The following is an 18,109-nucleotide window of genomic DNA, read 5'->3' on the forward strand; positions in this document are numbered from 1 at the left end:
ACTTCAATTATTTGTGTGTCCTTGTATAGCAAGTAAATGTTGATATGCAATAAAATATTTCTCATATGCGTCTGCCAGATGAGGACAGAGCTATTCTTGTCAAGTCACTTTTCACTTTCACGCATTGGAGAAGGAAATGGCAACCCACTCCAGTGTTCTTGCCTGGAGAATCCCAGGGACGGGGGAGCCCGGTGGGTTGCCGTCTATGGGGTCGCACAGAGTCGGACATGACTGAAGCGACTTAGCAGCAGCAGCAGCAGCAAGCTAATGTTTGATTAGAAGTTAGAGGAGAAAAGGGATTTACGTCTCCAGTAATAAGATTTTTCTGCCGGGTGTTCGTTTGAAAAACCAGAATTACTAAAATGCTATCAGCTGTACTCACAGAATCATTGCTTTTAAAATTTCTGAGACTATGAGAACACAACACTGGCTAGGCACCAATACTTTCTTCTCTTCTGCCTCTGCAATGGGCTTCCCCAGAAAGGCAGGTTGTAGAGACACTGAGTTCCTCCCAAAATGATGATTTCCTGTCTTCCTGACTAGACTTTGCTTTTCAGACTTTGCTACAGAAAAAAAGGAGACAGTTTCATATTTTCTCTCATCCTTTTCTTCTCTTTCTTAAAACCAACCAACCAAACAAAACAATGGTTTTTTAAGCCTGCTTGTATGTTCCTAACTCTAAGTAACCCCAGGGAAACGAAAGCTGAAAAGTTACTAACAGGATGACAGTTCTAAGTGGTCAGAAAGCCCTGTATCTCCATCCGAGTGAAACTTCCTTCTCTGTGATGGGAAGTGGGGGTGGTTGTTCTCCTGGGTTCCTGGCCACCACGATCTGCCGTTCTACTTTCTTGATTTGAGAGAGAACAAGTGCCGTCCAACATGCCCCACCCCGACACACTCACACACACACACACACACACACACACACTCACACACACTCATACACACTCACACACACTCACACACACTCTCACACACACTCTCACACACCCACACACACACACTCTCACATACACACACACTCACACACACTCACACACACTCACACACACACACACTCACACACACACTCACACACACACACGTCTCGGTTCCTATACTGGATCCCTTGCTGCACCTTCTGTCTTCCATAAGGAATTCCCCTGACTTGGCCCCTAGGTCCCTGAGGTCTGGTCAGTGACTTGGTGCTGATACTGGCCGTGAACCTTTGCTTATATCTCCACTTAAAATTCTGCACCCCATTCCGGATTTGACCCCAACCACAATGACCCGACCCCCAGACATGCTGTTCTCAAGCCCACCTCCCACCCCTCAGGCTGGTCCCAGGATTAGGCTCTTCCATCACTGCCTTTGATCTCACAAATAGACCCTGCTAAGCCCCACCGTGATTTAAGCCATGATTCGGCCAGGAAGAAAAATCGAATGAAATAAAGAATGATGAGCAACCGAGGCAGCAGCTTGGGGTCGAGAAGCAGGTTCAGAGAGCAGCTCTGTGAGTGGGAATAGCGGTTCGGCCTTACTTCAGAGCAACGTGGAAAACCAAGCAAAAAGGGCCTTGTTTCTGCCAAGTCTGGGCAAGCTGAAAGAGAAGGAGAAAACCAGGGAAAAGGAATTGACGCTTAGCTGAGACAATGCTGTCAACCTTATTGTAGTGATCTCTTTAGTCCACAGAACATCCCTATTATATATGTTTTAGAGGAAGTACTGACTTGATGTGTGTAAGATCATGGAATTGGTGAGACAGGGAAATGCTGATTTCAAAGACAGCATTTTATACCCTTTTTTCTATGCCCATTGTTTCTGGCTATATTATAGATATAAGCAAAAAAGGAATTCAGAAGTGAAACTTTGAAAAAAAAAATCAGATATTGTTAACTCCGCCAACCAGAATGGAAGAACAAGGCTGGACATACACACACACATCTGTCTGTCTGGCTATCTGTCTATCTGATACATCTACTGATGTATCAACATTTTTTAAACGTAGCTCCTGCCCAAGATTCCACCATGCAGTAGAAAATTAATTTTTTTTCACCAAGCCCAACTATACTGAGCTTAGCAGGAGAAATGCTAAGACGTGTGAAAACACAAGAGAAGTCAAACAACTTGGTTCCAACAGTGCAGCCGAGGGAATCCCCAACGCTGACTTTTGCTGTGTGGAAAGGAACCGGGCTGAGTGGAAATTACTCACTTTGAGTGCTATTTACCCAGTGATGTCACTGACTAATATCTGAGTGATGAATGTTCATACCCACCATCCCTCCTAACCATTCCTTCAGGCTTGACTTAGAGACTGGGAGCTTCTTGAAGGAAAAAGGCTCCCAGGGAATAGGCGATGGATGTGAGGGGGTGAAGCTGTGGCCAGATGGACAGGGTCCATGAGAAGAAAGTGGGGAGGGGTATAGCTCACCTCCTTTTGACCATGTAAGAAGTAAAGGCATGACAAAAATATAGACCAGAAAAAGCAAAAACAAGCCCCCCAAGCCTCTCCAAAATTTAAAAAAACAAAAATAAGTAAGAATAAAAATTACATGAACTTTGTAAGATTTTGAAAATTTTGCATAATTTTTCTTCCTATCTTTATTAATCTTCTCTCTTTTCTGGTTGGGATTGAAAATAAAAATCTCAAACATGGATAAAACTACAAAATTTCAAACCATCTTGATATTTTCACAGTTGAACTTATTCTTGGTGTTCCCGAGATGCAGTGTGATAATAACTTTTGACCGCAGAGCATTTTTCCAAAGGAAAAAATGAGGAAGCAATTGTAGAGCTCCCATGACAAAATGGAGAGTGTGCTTTGAACCTGAAGGTGAAAAAGTTGCTGGAAGAAATGGTCAAACTTGACGTATGTATTTAATAACCAGGTAATGGAACCCCAACAAGGCATTACATCTTCCGTCTTTATTTTAATTTTAAAGAAAAAACAATAGATTAAAATTATTTATATGTAAATTACAAAATATCAATTATTATCGTTCAGTCACTAAGTCATGTCCAGCTCTTTGCGAGAGGAGTAATTATTCAATAAGTGGCAATATAGTAACTCATGCATTGAGGAATCCAACGGTCTCGCCTTTAATTTCCTGATATTTTCAAGAACAGCATGCAAACATAGACACACTCACAAACACACACACTTTATGATGCAAATCCCAAATCAGAAAATCCAGAAAAAGCACAAAGGATACTTGACTACCTGTGCACTGGTTTAACAACTATTAAGATTTTCCCATATTTATTGCAACTGTGTGTGTGTGTGTATCTACATCCTATTCAAAATAAAGACATCATGGCATTTTACCTTTAAATACTTAAAACTGTCTTGCTACATAACCACAGGAAAGTAATCGTGCTGAACAAAGTTGAAAATAATTTCCTAATATCATTGATTATCCGGTCTATTTCTTCATCTATCTCGAAAGTATCTTTATATCTGTTTTCCCCCAAAAGGGTTGCCAAAAATCACCCTCTAAATTTGATTGTAATGTCTATGCCGTCTCTCTTAATCCCCTCTTCTCCTTTTTTATATGATTTTTCAAGAGGTCAGACCACTTGCCTTATAGAATATCTCATATTCTGTGTTTGTATGGCGGTTTTCTTCCTGGCTTCATTTGACTTATTCCTGTATCCAGTGTATTTTCTGTAAACTAGAACTTTGAGCAAAAGGCTTTATTAGATTCCGATTAAAGATTTTTCACAGTAATTCTGCATACGTGATGCTGTGTACTTTTCCTCTCATCAAGACGCGTGTGATGACGGTGCTCTTTTCTCGTTATTGGTGAAGTCACGCTAGACTGGTGAGCTGAGGCAGTGGCTGCCAGATGTCTCCGCTATGAACATACATTTCCATCCGCAGCAAGCAAGCTGCAGGCTCGACACTTTGGCGAGAGGGGACTCTCCCTTTTCAGGCCTCTGTTTCTTAACATTTAGACACCTTCCCTGAGTCAATTCTCACATTAGGGTTACAAAATGCTTATTTAATCATTCTATTATTTCTTAGCTGGCCTTCATCTGAAAGGAAGACATTTTCTCATCCAGTGAACTATATGGTTATTTCTGAAAAAATCAGGAAATCAGGTAGCTTCCTTTAAGTATCACTTCTCTTTTTTAGGAATAGAATATCACCCACAGTGGTCACAGAAAAGTTCTATTGCTGTTGCTTGCTTTATCTTTATTTTGATTATTATTAGGGACTTGTGCATTTTTATCCATTTGGTGTGCTTACGTTGGTTACAGAAAAAAATTTTTTAAATCGTCAAATTGCCCCAAATTTGGCCAGTTGGAGCTCCTTCAAGCTGGCTGCTCTTTTCTTTCATTTTTTATAAATATATTTTTATTTTTAAACATATATATTTTTATTTTTTAAACATATTTATTTTTATTTTGGTTACACTGCGTTTTCATGTGGCATGCAGCTGAGTTGCCCTGTGGCATGTGGGATCTTAGTTCCCCAACCAGGGATCGAACCTACGTCCCCTACGTTGGAAGGCAGATTCTTTACCTCTGGACCACCAGAGAAGTCCCTACTCTTTTCTTTGGATGTGATTCCAGTAGTCTTTGAGTACTTTCTTGCTTTCTGAAACAAGCTTGCTTTGCATATTCCCTAATCCAGGCCTGAAATAAGTCACTTCTCTGAGACGCTCCAGTTCCTTTTATCGGGTGATGATATTAAGAAATCACAATCTGCATTCTAGGAACAACCATCACTCCTGAAGGACCATTGCCTCCAAGTTCTATCACTTGCTAGAGCTAGAAAATATATATACTTGTAAATCATTAGTTTAAATTAGCCATTTCCAGTTCAAATTTAATATTAGTGTTTTAATTTAGCTACTTTTTTATTTCCTTTTATACACTAAAAATCATGCTTCCCAAATACATTACATCAGTCATTCCTGCATTACTTTATCCTATAATATATGTAAACATAGTTTCAAAATAATAATACAATATTATTACTAACGATAAAACTACTGAATGACTTTCAATGTTTTTAGTAGTTCTTTTTGTCCTTGGAATATAGTCCACTGGGAATATACAGTATTGTTTTCTAATAGGAGTTAAAATAATTCTTGTCTCTCTGGTTCAGTCGTTTATGCCTGTTTTAAATTTTAGGGGGTTTTGTTTCATGTTTATAAAAATTATAAAGTACTTATTTATTTCCAAAGTCAGTATCCAGTTTTATCCCTGTTTCCTCAAGTGCATTCCCTCTTTTCTTCCTTCCCCTCCCCATTTTTAACAATTTCTGGTTTATCCTTTCAGTGTGGTTTTTTGCAAACATCTCCCCTCTTTCTTACCCCAAGGGTAGCACATACTGTATGCCTTCTTTTGTATCGATATCTTGCAATTTTTCCACTACATCCTAGGGATCCCTCCATATCAGCTCAAAGAGACCTTCCCCATTCTTTTTAACAGCTTTGTGTTTCTCCACTGCATGGATGTACCGTAACTCTTTCATCTAGGACATTCTTACTGGACGTGTTTCCAGTGTTTTGCTATTAGCAAACATGATATGTCCTTTTGGAAGGGCAGAGTACTATAAACTAACAGCTACATGTTTGGCATTTCCTTACCCATATTAAAATATGCTTTAGAAGAAAAAGATTACTTACATTGCTTTACGTTATTAACATCCTTCAGAACATTTGAGTTTCATGGAACAGTTTAGGAAACACCGTGGTAGGTATGCAGACCCATAGCTCTGACGGATATAAGTGTTTAGACTACTGCTTGGCACACTGCAAGTGATCAATATGTGAAAATCTTCCCTGGTAGCTCAGACGGTCAAGAGTCTGCCTGCAATGTGGGAGACATGCGTTTGATCCCTGGGTTGGGAAGATCCTCTGGAAAAGAAAATGGGTACCCACTCCGGTACTCTCACCTGGAGAATCCCCATGGACAGAGGAGTCTGGCAGGCTCCACGGGGTCGCAAAGTTGGACATGACAGTGACTAACAATACATAAAGCTAATAGTATTCAGAAAAGCAATAGTATTGATAACAGCAGAAAGCTTTTAAATGTTTCCTTTGTTTGGGCATGTCATCAAGGAATCTGAGAGCTGAGTGGGCTACGTCTTACTCTTAGGTCAGTCATTTGAGCAACACGGGTTGAGTAACTGCTGCATTGCATTTGGGGCGATAGGGTAAGAACTCATACCTGGAGCTGGGGCATACAGTGCTGGCCTGTGGGAAGGAATGAAGGACTACAGGGAGTCAAACCAGGTCTCGGGAGTGGCACTGAGGACCCAGGGGCGAGGCAGCAGAAAGTTTCCAGGGGGCAGAAAGGCCAGGGCGTCTTCTCTTGGGAAGAGGAAGTTGACTCAAATTCAGAGCCTCCACTGGAGTTGGGATCAAGCCACAAGACACAGTCAAATCACAGAATTAGTGGCAATAGCCAGAGACAGGGGAGGGGAGGAGAGGGGGGAGGAAGTGGCAGCTCCTCTGCAGGCCTGGCCACTCAGAAGAGGAAAGGAAGCCTGAGAGAAGAGGCTGCATGCTAGGAGAAACGTCTGTCTATGGAGAGCAACAAGTCACGTGATCGAGAAGGGTAGAAATGGGTGGTTTATTCAGCAAAGCTCATCAGACTGAATTTTTACCACGGGCCTTATGAATGGATGGTAAGTTGGAAGCACTGATGTTAAGGTTACAGGCAGGAGGATTCTCAGGCAAGAGAGTGTGGCTGTAGCATCATGAAAAAAGGACAGCTGCAAGGAGGTGAGGTTGGAGAACCTTGGCCAGGAAGGAATCGAGAGTCTAAGTGAGAAAGAAAGTCTGATCAAGGGGATCTACATGAATGGTTGGCAGAAGTGACAGCTCTGCAGTAATTTCTAAACGTGGTCTTTCTGTGAGCTGGATACAAGAAACAGGTAATGCAAGTGTTAGTCGCTCAGTCGTGTCAGACTCTGCGACCGCATAGACTACAGGCTGCCAGGCTCCTCTGCCCATGGAATTCTCCAGGCAAGAATACTGGAGCATAGCCATTTCTTTCTCCAGGGATCTTCAAACCTGGGTCTCCTGCATTGCAGGCAGATTCTTTACAGTCTGAGCCACCAGGGAAGTCAAGGTCCAACCCAAAAGACAAGGATGGTAAAGGGTGTTCCCCAGATGACAGCTGTCTCACTGAAGACATTCGTTAAGACTGAAGCCAACAGAAGGTTCTTGGAGGTGTTTTTTTGGGGGGTGGATTTTTGTTTTTCTTTGCCACGCCTTGCAGGATCTTAATTCTGTGCATAAGGATTGAGCCCGGGGCCCTCGTCAGCGAAAGCATGGATCAGGGGCGGTTCTGGAAGTTTTTATCTGACAATAAAATGGACAGAATACCTGAACCAGCTGGTTGTATTAGTGAAACTTGCAATTCACTAATGCTAGGTACCAAGAAAACCAAGCAAAGGAAGTAAGGCAATTATTTATCCTAGGGAAAACAAAAAGCTGTATAAGAAAGGAAGTTTGGCTGTGAACAGCCTTTACAAATTAATAATAACAAACACTGAACACCAACCTGGTGAAAAGTTACAGTATAACTATATTAAAGGAAGGAGTGCAAGTGTGTGGTATGAAGATGAAAAAAAAAAAAATTAAGTCTTCTTCTTCCATAGCGAGAAGTAAAAAGGCCTAAAGCTGAAAAATCAACATGGAGCTAAACAAACATGCTATTTACAGACAGAAGGTCAGTACCAACAGAATTAGTTAAAAACAGTTGAAAAGGAATTCCCAGGTGGTCCAGTGGTTGAGAATCTCCTTTCAGTGTGGGGAATGCAGGTTGGATCCCTGGTCCAGGAACTAATATCCCACATTCCACAAGGCCACTGAGCCCACAGGCCACAGCTGCTGAGCCTGCATACCACATATGAGATCCAATGAAGCCAAATAAATAAAGAAGTAAAGAAAAAAATTTTTTTAAGTTGAAAGTTTTCAACTCTGGGCTTCCTTCATAGCTCAGTTGGTAAAGAATCCGCCTGCAATGCAGGAGACCCCGGTTCAATTCCTGGGTTGGGAAGATCCGCTGGAGAAGGGATAGGCTATCCACTCCAGTATTCTCGGGCTTCCCTTGTGGCTCGGCTGGTAAAGAATCCACCTGCAATGTGGGAGCCCTGGGTTTGATCCCTGGGTTGGGAAGATCCCCTGGAGAAAGGAACGGCTACCCACTCCAGTATTCTGGCCTGGACAATTCCCTGGACTGTGTAGTCCATGGGGTCGCAAAGAGTTGGACATGACTGAATGACTCTCACTAATCAACTCTGGGGGCAAGGACAGGATCAGAAGGAAGACAGTGACTAGAACTTTTTAAAGCAAATCTGGCAGAACTATTGGACTCTCTAAACTGTGTGGTAAACTTAGTTAAAAATTAAAATTTTAAGAAAGAAAATCCATCAGAAGAGGAGCTATGGAGGCAGCTGGTGCAGAATTCTCCTTCAGAGAGAGCGGCTGGGAGGAGCCTGCAGGGTGGGGTGGGGGTTACGGGAGAGAGAGGAGGCTTCCTGATCTCAATATATGAAAGCGACGGTAGTTTTATTATGTGTGGAGGGGAACCCTGCGAAGGAGCAGAGTTTGAAAATACAGAAAAGAAGTTGACTATCTACTCTAAAAGAGACTGAAAGAAGTCAGATCAAAAATGCATAACAATATTTTTTTTTCAGAGATCCGAAGAGAAAGACTTTGAGACTAGAAGAAAATAATGTGAGTGTAAGGCCAAAATACATAAACCTTTGGAATTACTCCACATTCCTTCCAAATTGCTTCTAGTGACTTCTGGGTAATATAGGCATAGTGAAGAGTCAGACACAACTAAGCGACTCAGCAACAACAAAAATTGAGTATCGCTCCTTGTGCCATACAGTAAGTAGGCCCTTGTTGTCTATTCCATATACAAAAGCTTACATCTGCTGACCCCAATCTCCCACACCATCCCTTCCCCAACCACCTGCCCCCTTGGTGGCCACCTGTCTGTTCAAAAGAGGACAATTTTAACAACTTTATTAAACATTAGGACAGAGATCAGGGAAACACTTTTCCAAGGATGCATCAAGTTAAGTTTTAAGTAAGACAGAGATCAGGGCACAGTGGAGCCAGACATCTCTCATGGTGTCTTCCGAGACCCTCTTCTTTCTCTGAGGACAACCTGACTCCTCACCTCGGGGGTGGGCGCCAGGCATCGTGTTTGTACCGTGGGATCTGATCCCCGTGGGGCGGGGTGGACACTTTCCCTAAGTTTGTTGTTTCAAAAACTTTAAATTGTGACTGAGACAGTCTCCGTGCGTGGCTAGGGCTGAGGTGACATACACACACAGGACCCACAAGACTGACAGGTTGGCTGAAAAGGACAGTCAGTCCACACAGAGAGAACACAGCTGACGCGCTCAGACACCTAGAGAGCAGGGGGTCTGCGGCCCGGAGAGGGCTGGGCGCTGGGCTCTGCTGGCGCTTCAGCTCTGAGTTCTGCTCCCTGCGCGCCTGACTCAAACTCACCCTTGGGTTCTGGGTACCACTCTGGCGTCTTTATTGTAAATACCCTCTCTTGTGTCTGTGATTATTCTAATAGCGTTTCCGTGACTGACAAACAAAAATCACACCTAGGACAACCCTCCCTCACTCCCACACAAGTCCACTTCTGGCCTGTGACTCCCCACCTCACTCTCTCCCGGGAAGCCCACAGAGTCCCCATAATCTCTTGGTTTCTTTTTTTTTTTCCAGGACAAAACGCTCAAATTCCAAACCCCTACATACCTATCTTACCCCTACATACCTGTATTACGCTCAGCTTCTTCTTTTTTTGGTGGGGGGGTGCTGTGCCACCTGGCACAAGAGAGCTTAGTTCCCCAACCAGGGATCAAACCCACATCCCCTGCACTGGAAGGGCAGAGTCTTAACCACAAGACCACCAGGGAAGTCCCTTGCTCAACTTCTACGCCCTAAACGGCCCAGGGTTTCCAGAAAGTCTTCCCGAATCACTCAGAACTCAGGGATCCGCTCTTCCAATGACCTCCGATGGCACCAGCCAGTCTCTGTTCCCAGACCCCAGTCTGGGGCCAGAACGACTTCATCAGCACCATCTGGAGCGTGTTAAAAATTACAAAGTCCCTGTCACCACTCTCTCCACCCCAGAGATACTCATTCAGTAGATCTTAGAGTAGCCTGTACTCATCAAAAGGCTCCCAAGTGGCTCTTCTGTGTATTCAGTTTGAAAACCACCAATCTGTACCACTCATCTGGTACCTGATATAATAGCTCAGTTGGTAAAGAATCCGCCTGCAATGTAGGAGACCCCGGTTCAATTCTTGGGTTGGGAAGATCCCCTGGAGAAGGGAAAGTCTACCCACTCCAGTATTCTGGCCTGGAGAATTCCATGGATTGTATAGTCCCTGGGGTGGCAAAGAGAGCAACTTTCTGCTCACAACTGAGCAACTTTCACTTCACTCCATAAACTACTTTGTAGAGTTGGTTATTGCTTTGGGGGTATTTTAAATTTTGTTCACAGTAAGCTAAAACCTTCCGCATGCGTGCTGTCGCTTCAATCGTATCCAACTCTTTGTGACCCTGTGGACTATAGCCTGCCAAGCTCCTCTGTCCATGGGATTCTCCAGGCAAGAACACTGGAGTGGGTTGCCATGCCCTCCTCCAGGGGATCTTCCGGAGCCAGGAGCTGAACCTGCGTCTCTTATGTCTCCTGCGCTAGGCAGGCACGTTCTTTATCACTAGCACCACCTGGGAAGCCCTAGGGCACAGACTTAAAGAGGATTCAGACAGGTATCTCCTAGACCTCCCTTCTCACAGGTCCCTTGAGAAGTATTCGATCACTACTCTCTACCCCCTACCTGATGCGATGGACCTCAGACGGAGGATGTGGCCATCCTACCCAAGCCTTGGCCTCTGTTTGCCAGGCATGGAACTCTAGTGAATGCAGAAAATGGAGACAGTATCTGGGTCACAGCTGGATACCGATGGCCTCTTCATGACGGTAAATCTGGAAGTTTCCATGAATGTTCCCTTGCCTGGTGTCCTTCAGAACTGTCATCAGCTAGGGGAGTTGCAATGAACAGAATATTCTGCATCCCTTTGGGGGCAAATCTAAATTCAGGATATAAATTTCATGACGTCCATGTGAAGTGGTCCATTCACAAGTGACACACAAGGGGCCCCACACTGACAAGTTAAATGAAGCAAGACATAGCTAGATTGGCCCGTGAATGAATGCCAGTCCCCAGTAGCACGTCACGCTCAATGGCCATCACCAGAAATCCCCTCTTCCAGACCCTAGAGTCCTTTGCACGCATGCTCAGTCCCTTCAGTCATATCCGACTCTTTGGGACCCCACGGACTATAGCCCACCAGGCTCCTCTGCCCATGGGGTTCTCCAGGCATGAATACTGAAGTGGGTTGCCACGCCCTTCTCCAGGGGATCTTCCCGATTCAGGGATCAAACCCATATCTCCTGCATGACAGGCAGATTCTTTACCCACTGGGCCACCTGGGAGGCCCCCTAGTGTCCCTTACACCCTTAGAGAATTGGCTAAGGCCTGGGAAGATGGACACTGTGCAAACATTGTTTAAAATTTTACTGCTGCTGGCCAGGGCTTTGGGTAAACCAATAAACCAGGGCTTTTGTGTGTGTGTGTGTGTGCGTGTGTGTGTTGGGGCTGGGAAAGGGAGCGCGTTGGTTCCCCACAAGTCCCTGCCATGAGTATGGGGGCCAAAAAGGAGACCTATGGGACAGGGGTTGATCCCATTCAAAGTCAGCATGATGAACTTGGTGGAGTCACAATGAGCAGGCAAGGGCTGTCAGAAACTTGCCAGGAAGCTGAATGGTGTCTCACACTTGCTTCTCTCAGAAGGGTCATCACCTAAAGTAGCAAAAACCACGTGATCAAGCTTCAAGCTCACAATTCTGGGTCCTTCTCTGCCCACCTCCCTCCAACCTGACCCCCTCGCCTCCCCTCTGCTTGTCCCTGCTCCCCTCCCAGAATCTCTCGTCCTCCACCCCCATCCTGTGCAGAGTCCCCACCTTCCTCCCCCGAGACCCCCAGTGCACCTGGGGGCGCTGGACAGGCACGTGCCTGTGATGATGAGGGTGATGCCCCCGAGGAAGCCCCCCAGGCCGAGGATCAGGCCAAGGGCACAGACCAGAGTCCCTGTGGTGTCAGGCAGCACGGTGGGCACCTGGGGCTCTGGGAGAGAAAGGGAAGGTCAGGGGGTCCTGCAAAGAGATTCAGGGTGAAGGATGCATGGTCTGAGGTGGGCAGCAGGGAGGGGGCTCCGTACCCCAGTGCTGAAAGAGCGGCTGGTCCAGGCCCCAGTGCTCCACCTTGCAGTCATAGAAGTCGTCCGCCAAGGGCACAAAGGTCAAGTAGTAGAACTTCCGGAACGAGTGGTCAGGCTGGGCGTAGAAGCTGGTCTGGGTCACGCCCTGGGTGACGGGCTGGCCGTTGCGCAGCCAGGTGACGTTGATGACCGGGGGGAAGATGTTGTCCACGATGCAGATGAGGACGTTGGGCTCGCCCAGCTGCACGCGAGACTTGGGCAGCACAGCCACTCTGGGGGGCACTAGGAAGAAGCAGGCCTTGAATCCCACAGGAGCAGCCTCCAGCTGGGGCCTCATCAGGGATGGATTGAGGGGAGCTTCCTGGTATTAGCCTTCTGAGAGCAGTGGAGGCTCTGGGCTGGTGACACTGGGGCAGAAGCGGGGAACAGAGGGACAAGAGAATGAAGGGACAGGGGGTGCCCAGGGGGTGCCGTATCTGCCAGGCAGGAGGGGTCATTCCTATAGGAAGGGGCTGTGGAAGGAATCTGAGGAGATCTAGAACCTCCCGGGAAAGAAAGGGGTTGAGAACAACAGTCTCAGATTTTGAGAGTGGGGCCAGGGAGCCAACAGAGGCCTGAGGGCTGGGGCAGAGGCTTCTCTGGACCTCCTCTGCTTGCTGGGGGCCTGGGGGGCATGGGCAGGGGAAGGGCCCAGTACCGTTGGGGGCTCTGGTGCCGTTGGAGCGCTCCACCAAGACCTCCAGATGCGCTTTGATCATTGCGATACTGACCAGCCCGTTCTGCGGGTCAAAGTAGGCGAAGTTGCCAAATTCAGGCAGATGCCACACAGCCTCCCTCTTCTTTAGGTCCACAGAGAACAGCTGTTCTCCATCAAAATCATAGGTGAACTGACCTGCACCGTCATAAGACTGGTAGAAGGCTGGTCCGTAGGAACCCATGTGGTCAGCTGTGTTGGGTGAGTTCAGGGTCAGGGGGAGAAAAGAAAAGGTATCAGCTCTCATCCATCAGGTGTGATGGGTTGAGTTCTGAGCTATGCCCCATCCTGGGTTCTGTGTGGGGGAAGAGTCCTGTTCTGACACTGAGTTGGTCCCTGGAGAGCAGAGGAGTTGCTGAGGGTTGGAAAGGAGAGGATGGAGGGGCTGGCCAGCGCACAGGCAAGGGTTCAGCCCAGCACACTGCGCTGGAAGAAGAGAGGCCACCTAAACTCAGGCTTGTGGTCCCAGAGCTAAATCTTGACTCTGACCTCCAGTCCCAGTGCAGTCCTGTGCGCGAGATGAGAAGAGTAGGGGTGGGACGAGGAGAAACTGAGGCTAAAAGCACCCATGGAATGCAAGGATTCTTCAATATATGCAAATCGATCAGTGTGATGCACCATATTAACAAATTGAAAGATAAAAACCATACGCTCATCTCAATAGATGCAGAAAAAGCCTCTGACAAAATTCAGCACCCATTTATCATAAAAACGCTTCAAAAAATGGCATAGAAGGAACCTATCTCAACATAGCAAAGGCCATATATGATAAGCCCACAGCAAACATTATTCTCAGTGGTGAAAAACTGAAAGCATTCCCTCTAAGATCAGGAACAAGACAAGGGTGTCCATTCTCACCACTATTATTGAACATAGTTTTGGAAGTCCTAGCTACAACAATTAGAGAAGAAAAAGAAATGAAAGGAATCCAGATCAGAAGAGAAGTAAAACTCTCACTGTTTGCAGATGACATGATACTATACATAGAAACCCCCAAAGAAACTATTAAAGCTGATCAGTGAATTCAGCAAAGTCACGGTACAAGGTCAGTGCACAGAAATCACTTGCATTTCTATATACCAACAAACAATGAAAAAATCAGAAAGAAAATTAAGGAATCAATCCCATTCACCGTTGTAACAAAAAGAACAAAATATCTAGGAATAAACCTACCTAAGGAGACAAAAGAACTGTATATGAAAAAGTATAAGACACTGATGAAAGAAGTCAAAGATGCCATAAACAGATGGAGAGATACTCCATGTTCCTGGGTAGGAAGAATCAATATTGTGAAAGTGACTATACTACCAACTGCAATCTACAGATTCAGTCCAACGCCTATCAAATCACCAATGGCATTTTTCACAGAACTAGAACAAAAAGACATCTCAAAACTTGTATAGAGACACAAAAGACCCCAAAGAGCCAAAGTACTCTTGAGAAAGAAGAATGGAGTTGGTAGAATCAATCTTTCTGACTTCAGACTATACTACAAAGCTACAGTCATCAAGACAGTATGGTACTGCCACAAAAACAGAAATATAGACCGATGGAACAAGATCGAAAGCTCAGAAATAAACCCACGGACCTATGGGTACCTTATTTTTGACAAAGGAGGCAAGAATATACAATGGGGCAAAGATAGCCTCTTCAATAAGTGGTTCTGGGAAAACTGGACAGCTACATGCAAATGAATGAAATTAGAATGTTTCCTAATGCCATACACAAAGAGAAACTCAAAATGGATTAAAACCCTAAATGTAAGACCAGAAGCTATGAAACTCTTAGAGGAAAACATAGGCAGAACACTTGATGACATAAATGAAAGCAAGATCTTCTATGACCCACCTCCTAGAGTAATGAAAATAAAAATAAACAAGTGAGACCTAATTAAACATGAAAGCTTTCGCACAGCAAAGGAAACTACAAACAAGGTGAAAGGTGAAAAGACAGCCCTCAGAATGGGAGAAAATAATAGCAAGTGAAACGGCTGACAAAGGATTAATTTCCAAAATATACAAGCAGCTCATACAACTCAACACCGGAAAAACAAACAACCCAATCAACAAGTGGGAAAAAGACCTAAACAGACCTTTCTCCAAAGAAGACATACAGATGGCTAACAAACACGTGAAAAGATGCTCAACATCGCTCATTATTGGAGAAATGCAAATCAAAACTACAGTGAGATACCACCTCACACCAGTCAGAATGGCCATCATCAAAAAGTCTACAGACAATAAATGCTGGAGAGGGTGTGGACGAAAGGGAACACTCTTGCACTGTTGGTGGGAATGTAAATTGATACAGCCACTATGGAAGATGGTATGGAGATTCCTTAAAAAGCTAGAAATAAAGCCACCATATGATCCATCAACTCCACTCCTAGGCATATACCCTGAGGAAACCGAAATTGAAAAAGACACATGTACCCCATTGTTCATTGCAGCACTATTTACAATAGCTAGAGCATGGACACGACCTAGATGCCCATCGACAGATGAATGGATAAAGAAATTGTGGTACATACACACAATAGAATATTACTCAGCCATGAAAAGGAACAGATTTGAGTCAGTTCTAAAGAGGTGGACGAACCTAGAGCCTCTTATGCAGAGTGAAGTAAGTCAGAAAGAGAAATATAAATATTGTATATTGATGCATATATATGGAATCTAAAAGGATGGTCCTGATAACTTTATTTTCAGGGCAGCAATGGAGAAACAGACATAGAAAGCAGACCTACGGACAAGGGGGGAGGGGAGGAGGGAGAGGGGAGATGCATGGAGAGTAGCATGGAAACGTACAATAGCCTATGTACAATACATGGCCGGTGGGAATCTGCTCTATGACTCAGGGAACTCAAACAGGGGCCCTGTGACAATCTAGAAGGGTGGGGTGGGGAGGGAGACGGGGGGGAGTTTTGGGAGGGAGGGGACATGGGGGTACCCATGGCCGATTCTTGTTGATGAATGACAGAAAACCACAAAATTCTGTAAAGCAATTATCCTTCAACTGAGCAACTGAACTGAACTGAATTATCCTTCAATTTTTGAAAAAAGGCCAAAAAAAAAAAAAAAAGAGCATCCATGGAACTGTGGGCACAGAGATGCAGTGTAAGCGGGTGTGAGGGGAAACAGGAGATGGCTGTAGGAGTAAGAACTAAGAAGGGCAGAAAAAGACAGCCCAAGGTATTGCAGAGAGCAATGGAAAGGGGATTCGAAGTTCAAAGTTCACGTTCCATCTCTTCTGCTCAGAGCATTATGACTAAATGTGTCTCTTAACATGAAGGAGGCTCAGCTTTCTAGAAATTAGGGTTTAGGTGACTGTGGATAAGATGGCTTGATAGTCCTATGAAGTTAATTGCACAGCAGTCATGAGAAACCACCGTGTGGGCAGCACGATACAGGCCCCAGGGGAGTATAGACCAACCAGCTGTGGGCCCTGCAGACAAGGAGCTCATGCACAGAGCAGGATAAAGACATAAACAACTCTCTATTGACCTGGTAAAAAATATGGTACTAGAGCTGGAGGTGCATGGGCACATTTCAAACCAGGAATTCTACAGAAATCAGGATGCTGGGACTCCCTTGGCAGTCCAGTGGCTAAGACTCCATGCTTCCAATGCAGGGGAGGCAGGTTTGATCCTTAGGCAGGGAACTAGGATAGCACATGCTGTGCATCTTGGCCACAGAATTTTAAAAATATAAATTAAAGAAAAAGAGATGGTGTTCCTTGGCTGTACAGTGGATAAGAATCCACCTGCCAGTGCAGGGGACACGGGTCCGATCCCTGGTCTGGGGAAATTCCACACGGCGTGGAGCAGCTAAGCTGGTGCACTGCAGCTACCGAGCCCTGGCCCCCTCAAGCCTGCGCCCCACAACGAGGGAAGCCGGGACACCGCAGCTAGAGAGCCACCTGGCTTGCTGCAGCTAGAGAAAGTCTATGCACAGCAGTGAAGACCCAGCACAACCAAAAGGAAATAAATGCATGAAAGTTGTTTTTAAAAAATCAGGATGCTGGGCAGCAAGATGGAGGTTTGGGTCTCAGAGAGGGGGGTAAGGGGACTTTCTTGGTGGTCCAGTGGTTAAGACTCCACCTTTCAATGCAGGGGTTACAAGTTCGATCCCTGGCCAGGGGGTAGCTGCTGCTAAGTCGCCTCAGTCGTGTCCGACTCTGTGCGACCCCATAGATGGCAGCCCATCAGGCTCCACCGTTCCTGGGATTCTCCAGGCAAAGATCCTACAATGCCGTACATCCAAAAAACCAAAACATAGAACAGAAGCAATGTTGTAACAAATCCAATGAAGACTTTAAAAATGGTCCACAGTTAAAAAAAAAAAAATTCTAAAAAACGAAAGGAAGGAGGGAGGAAGAGGAGGCACCAGAACATGGCTGGTGTGGCCAGGCTGAGCCTGTATTTTAGGTCCAGGACAGACCTGATCGAGGTGAGAGGGACGGGGAGTCTCTTCGCAACGGAAGTTGCCGTAAACCAGCAGCGAGGAACCGCTCACACTCTGTACCATCACAAGGGTGACCCCACACCCGTAATCTCCTCTCCTCGCCCAGCGCCCTCAGCACTCACCCTTGATGGCCCCAACTTCCTGGGGGCTCAGGAGGGTCATCAAGGTGTGCAGTCCCAGGACCAGCCTCCCCCTGAGGACCATTGCCCTCTGGTGCTTTAACCAGATAAGTCCCGCTTGGTGTGGGGGTAAAGGAAGAAGGTGGAGGTGAAGAGGAAGCAAACAGATTCTGGGGTGGGGCTGGGGAGCCCCCTGCTGTGTTCAGCCAATCAGAGAAATTCTCTCAGTTGGGGTAGCTGTTGCTGGGGGAAGATTCGAAGGAAAGCGCCTGGATGAGAAGATGGAAGAGGTCACTGGGCCCACCTGCCCCAGGGAGGCTTGTCCACAGGAAAGTCAGGAGGGGTGAGAGGGCCTTAGGCCCAGGGTTCCTACATCCTCCAAGGGGGACCCTCTGAAGGCAGAGAAAAGGCCATCTGGGTGCAAATCCTCTTTGATCTGTGGGGTAGGGGCTCCTACTTACTTTGGAAGTTTTTGTGGACCAATTTGGAGTTAAAAAATAGAATAAATATGGGGGT

At 45.7% G+C, this 18,109-nt stretch overlaps 1 protein-coding gene across 1 annotated transcript; it reads right to left on the reverse strand.

Annotated features, from left to right (window-relative positions):
• Positions 1-10,670: 10,670 nt before the first annotated feature.
• On the reverse strand, positions 10,671-17,705 carry LOC138069658 (HLA class II histocompatibility antigen, DO alpha chain-like). Its single transcript, XM_068960984.1, has 5 exons — positions 17,597-17,705; positions 12,955-13,203; positions 12,258-12,539; positions 12,028-12,163; positions 10,671-10,713 (listed from the first exon to the last, which is right to left on the reverse strand). Exons 1-5 carry the CDS (start codon positions 17,676-17,678, stop codon positions 10,671-10,673), a joined length of 792 nt encoding a protein of 263 aa, XP_068817085.1. The 5' UTR covers positions 17,679-17,705.
• Positions 17,706-18,109: the final 404 nt, after the last annotated feature.

Source organism: Capricornis sumatraensis, chromosome 22, assembly GCF_032405125.1.
Source record: "Capricornis sumatraensis isolate serow.1 chromosome 22, serow.2, whole genome shotgun sequence".
In the NCBI taxonomy this organism is placed as follows: Eukaryota; Metazoa; Chordata; class Mammalia; order Artiodactyla; family Bovidae; genus Capricornis; species Capricornis sumatraensis.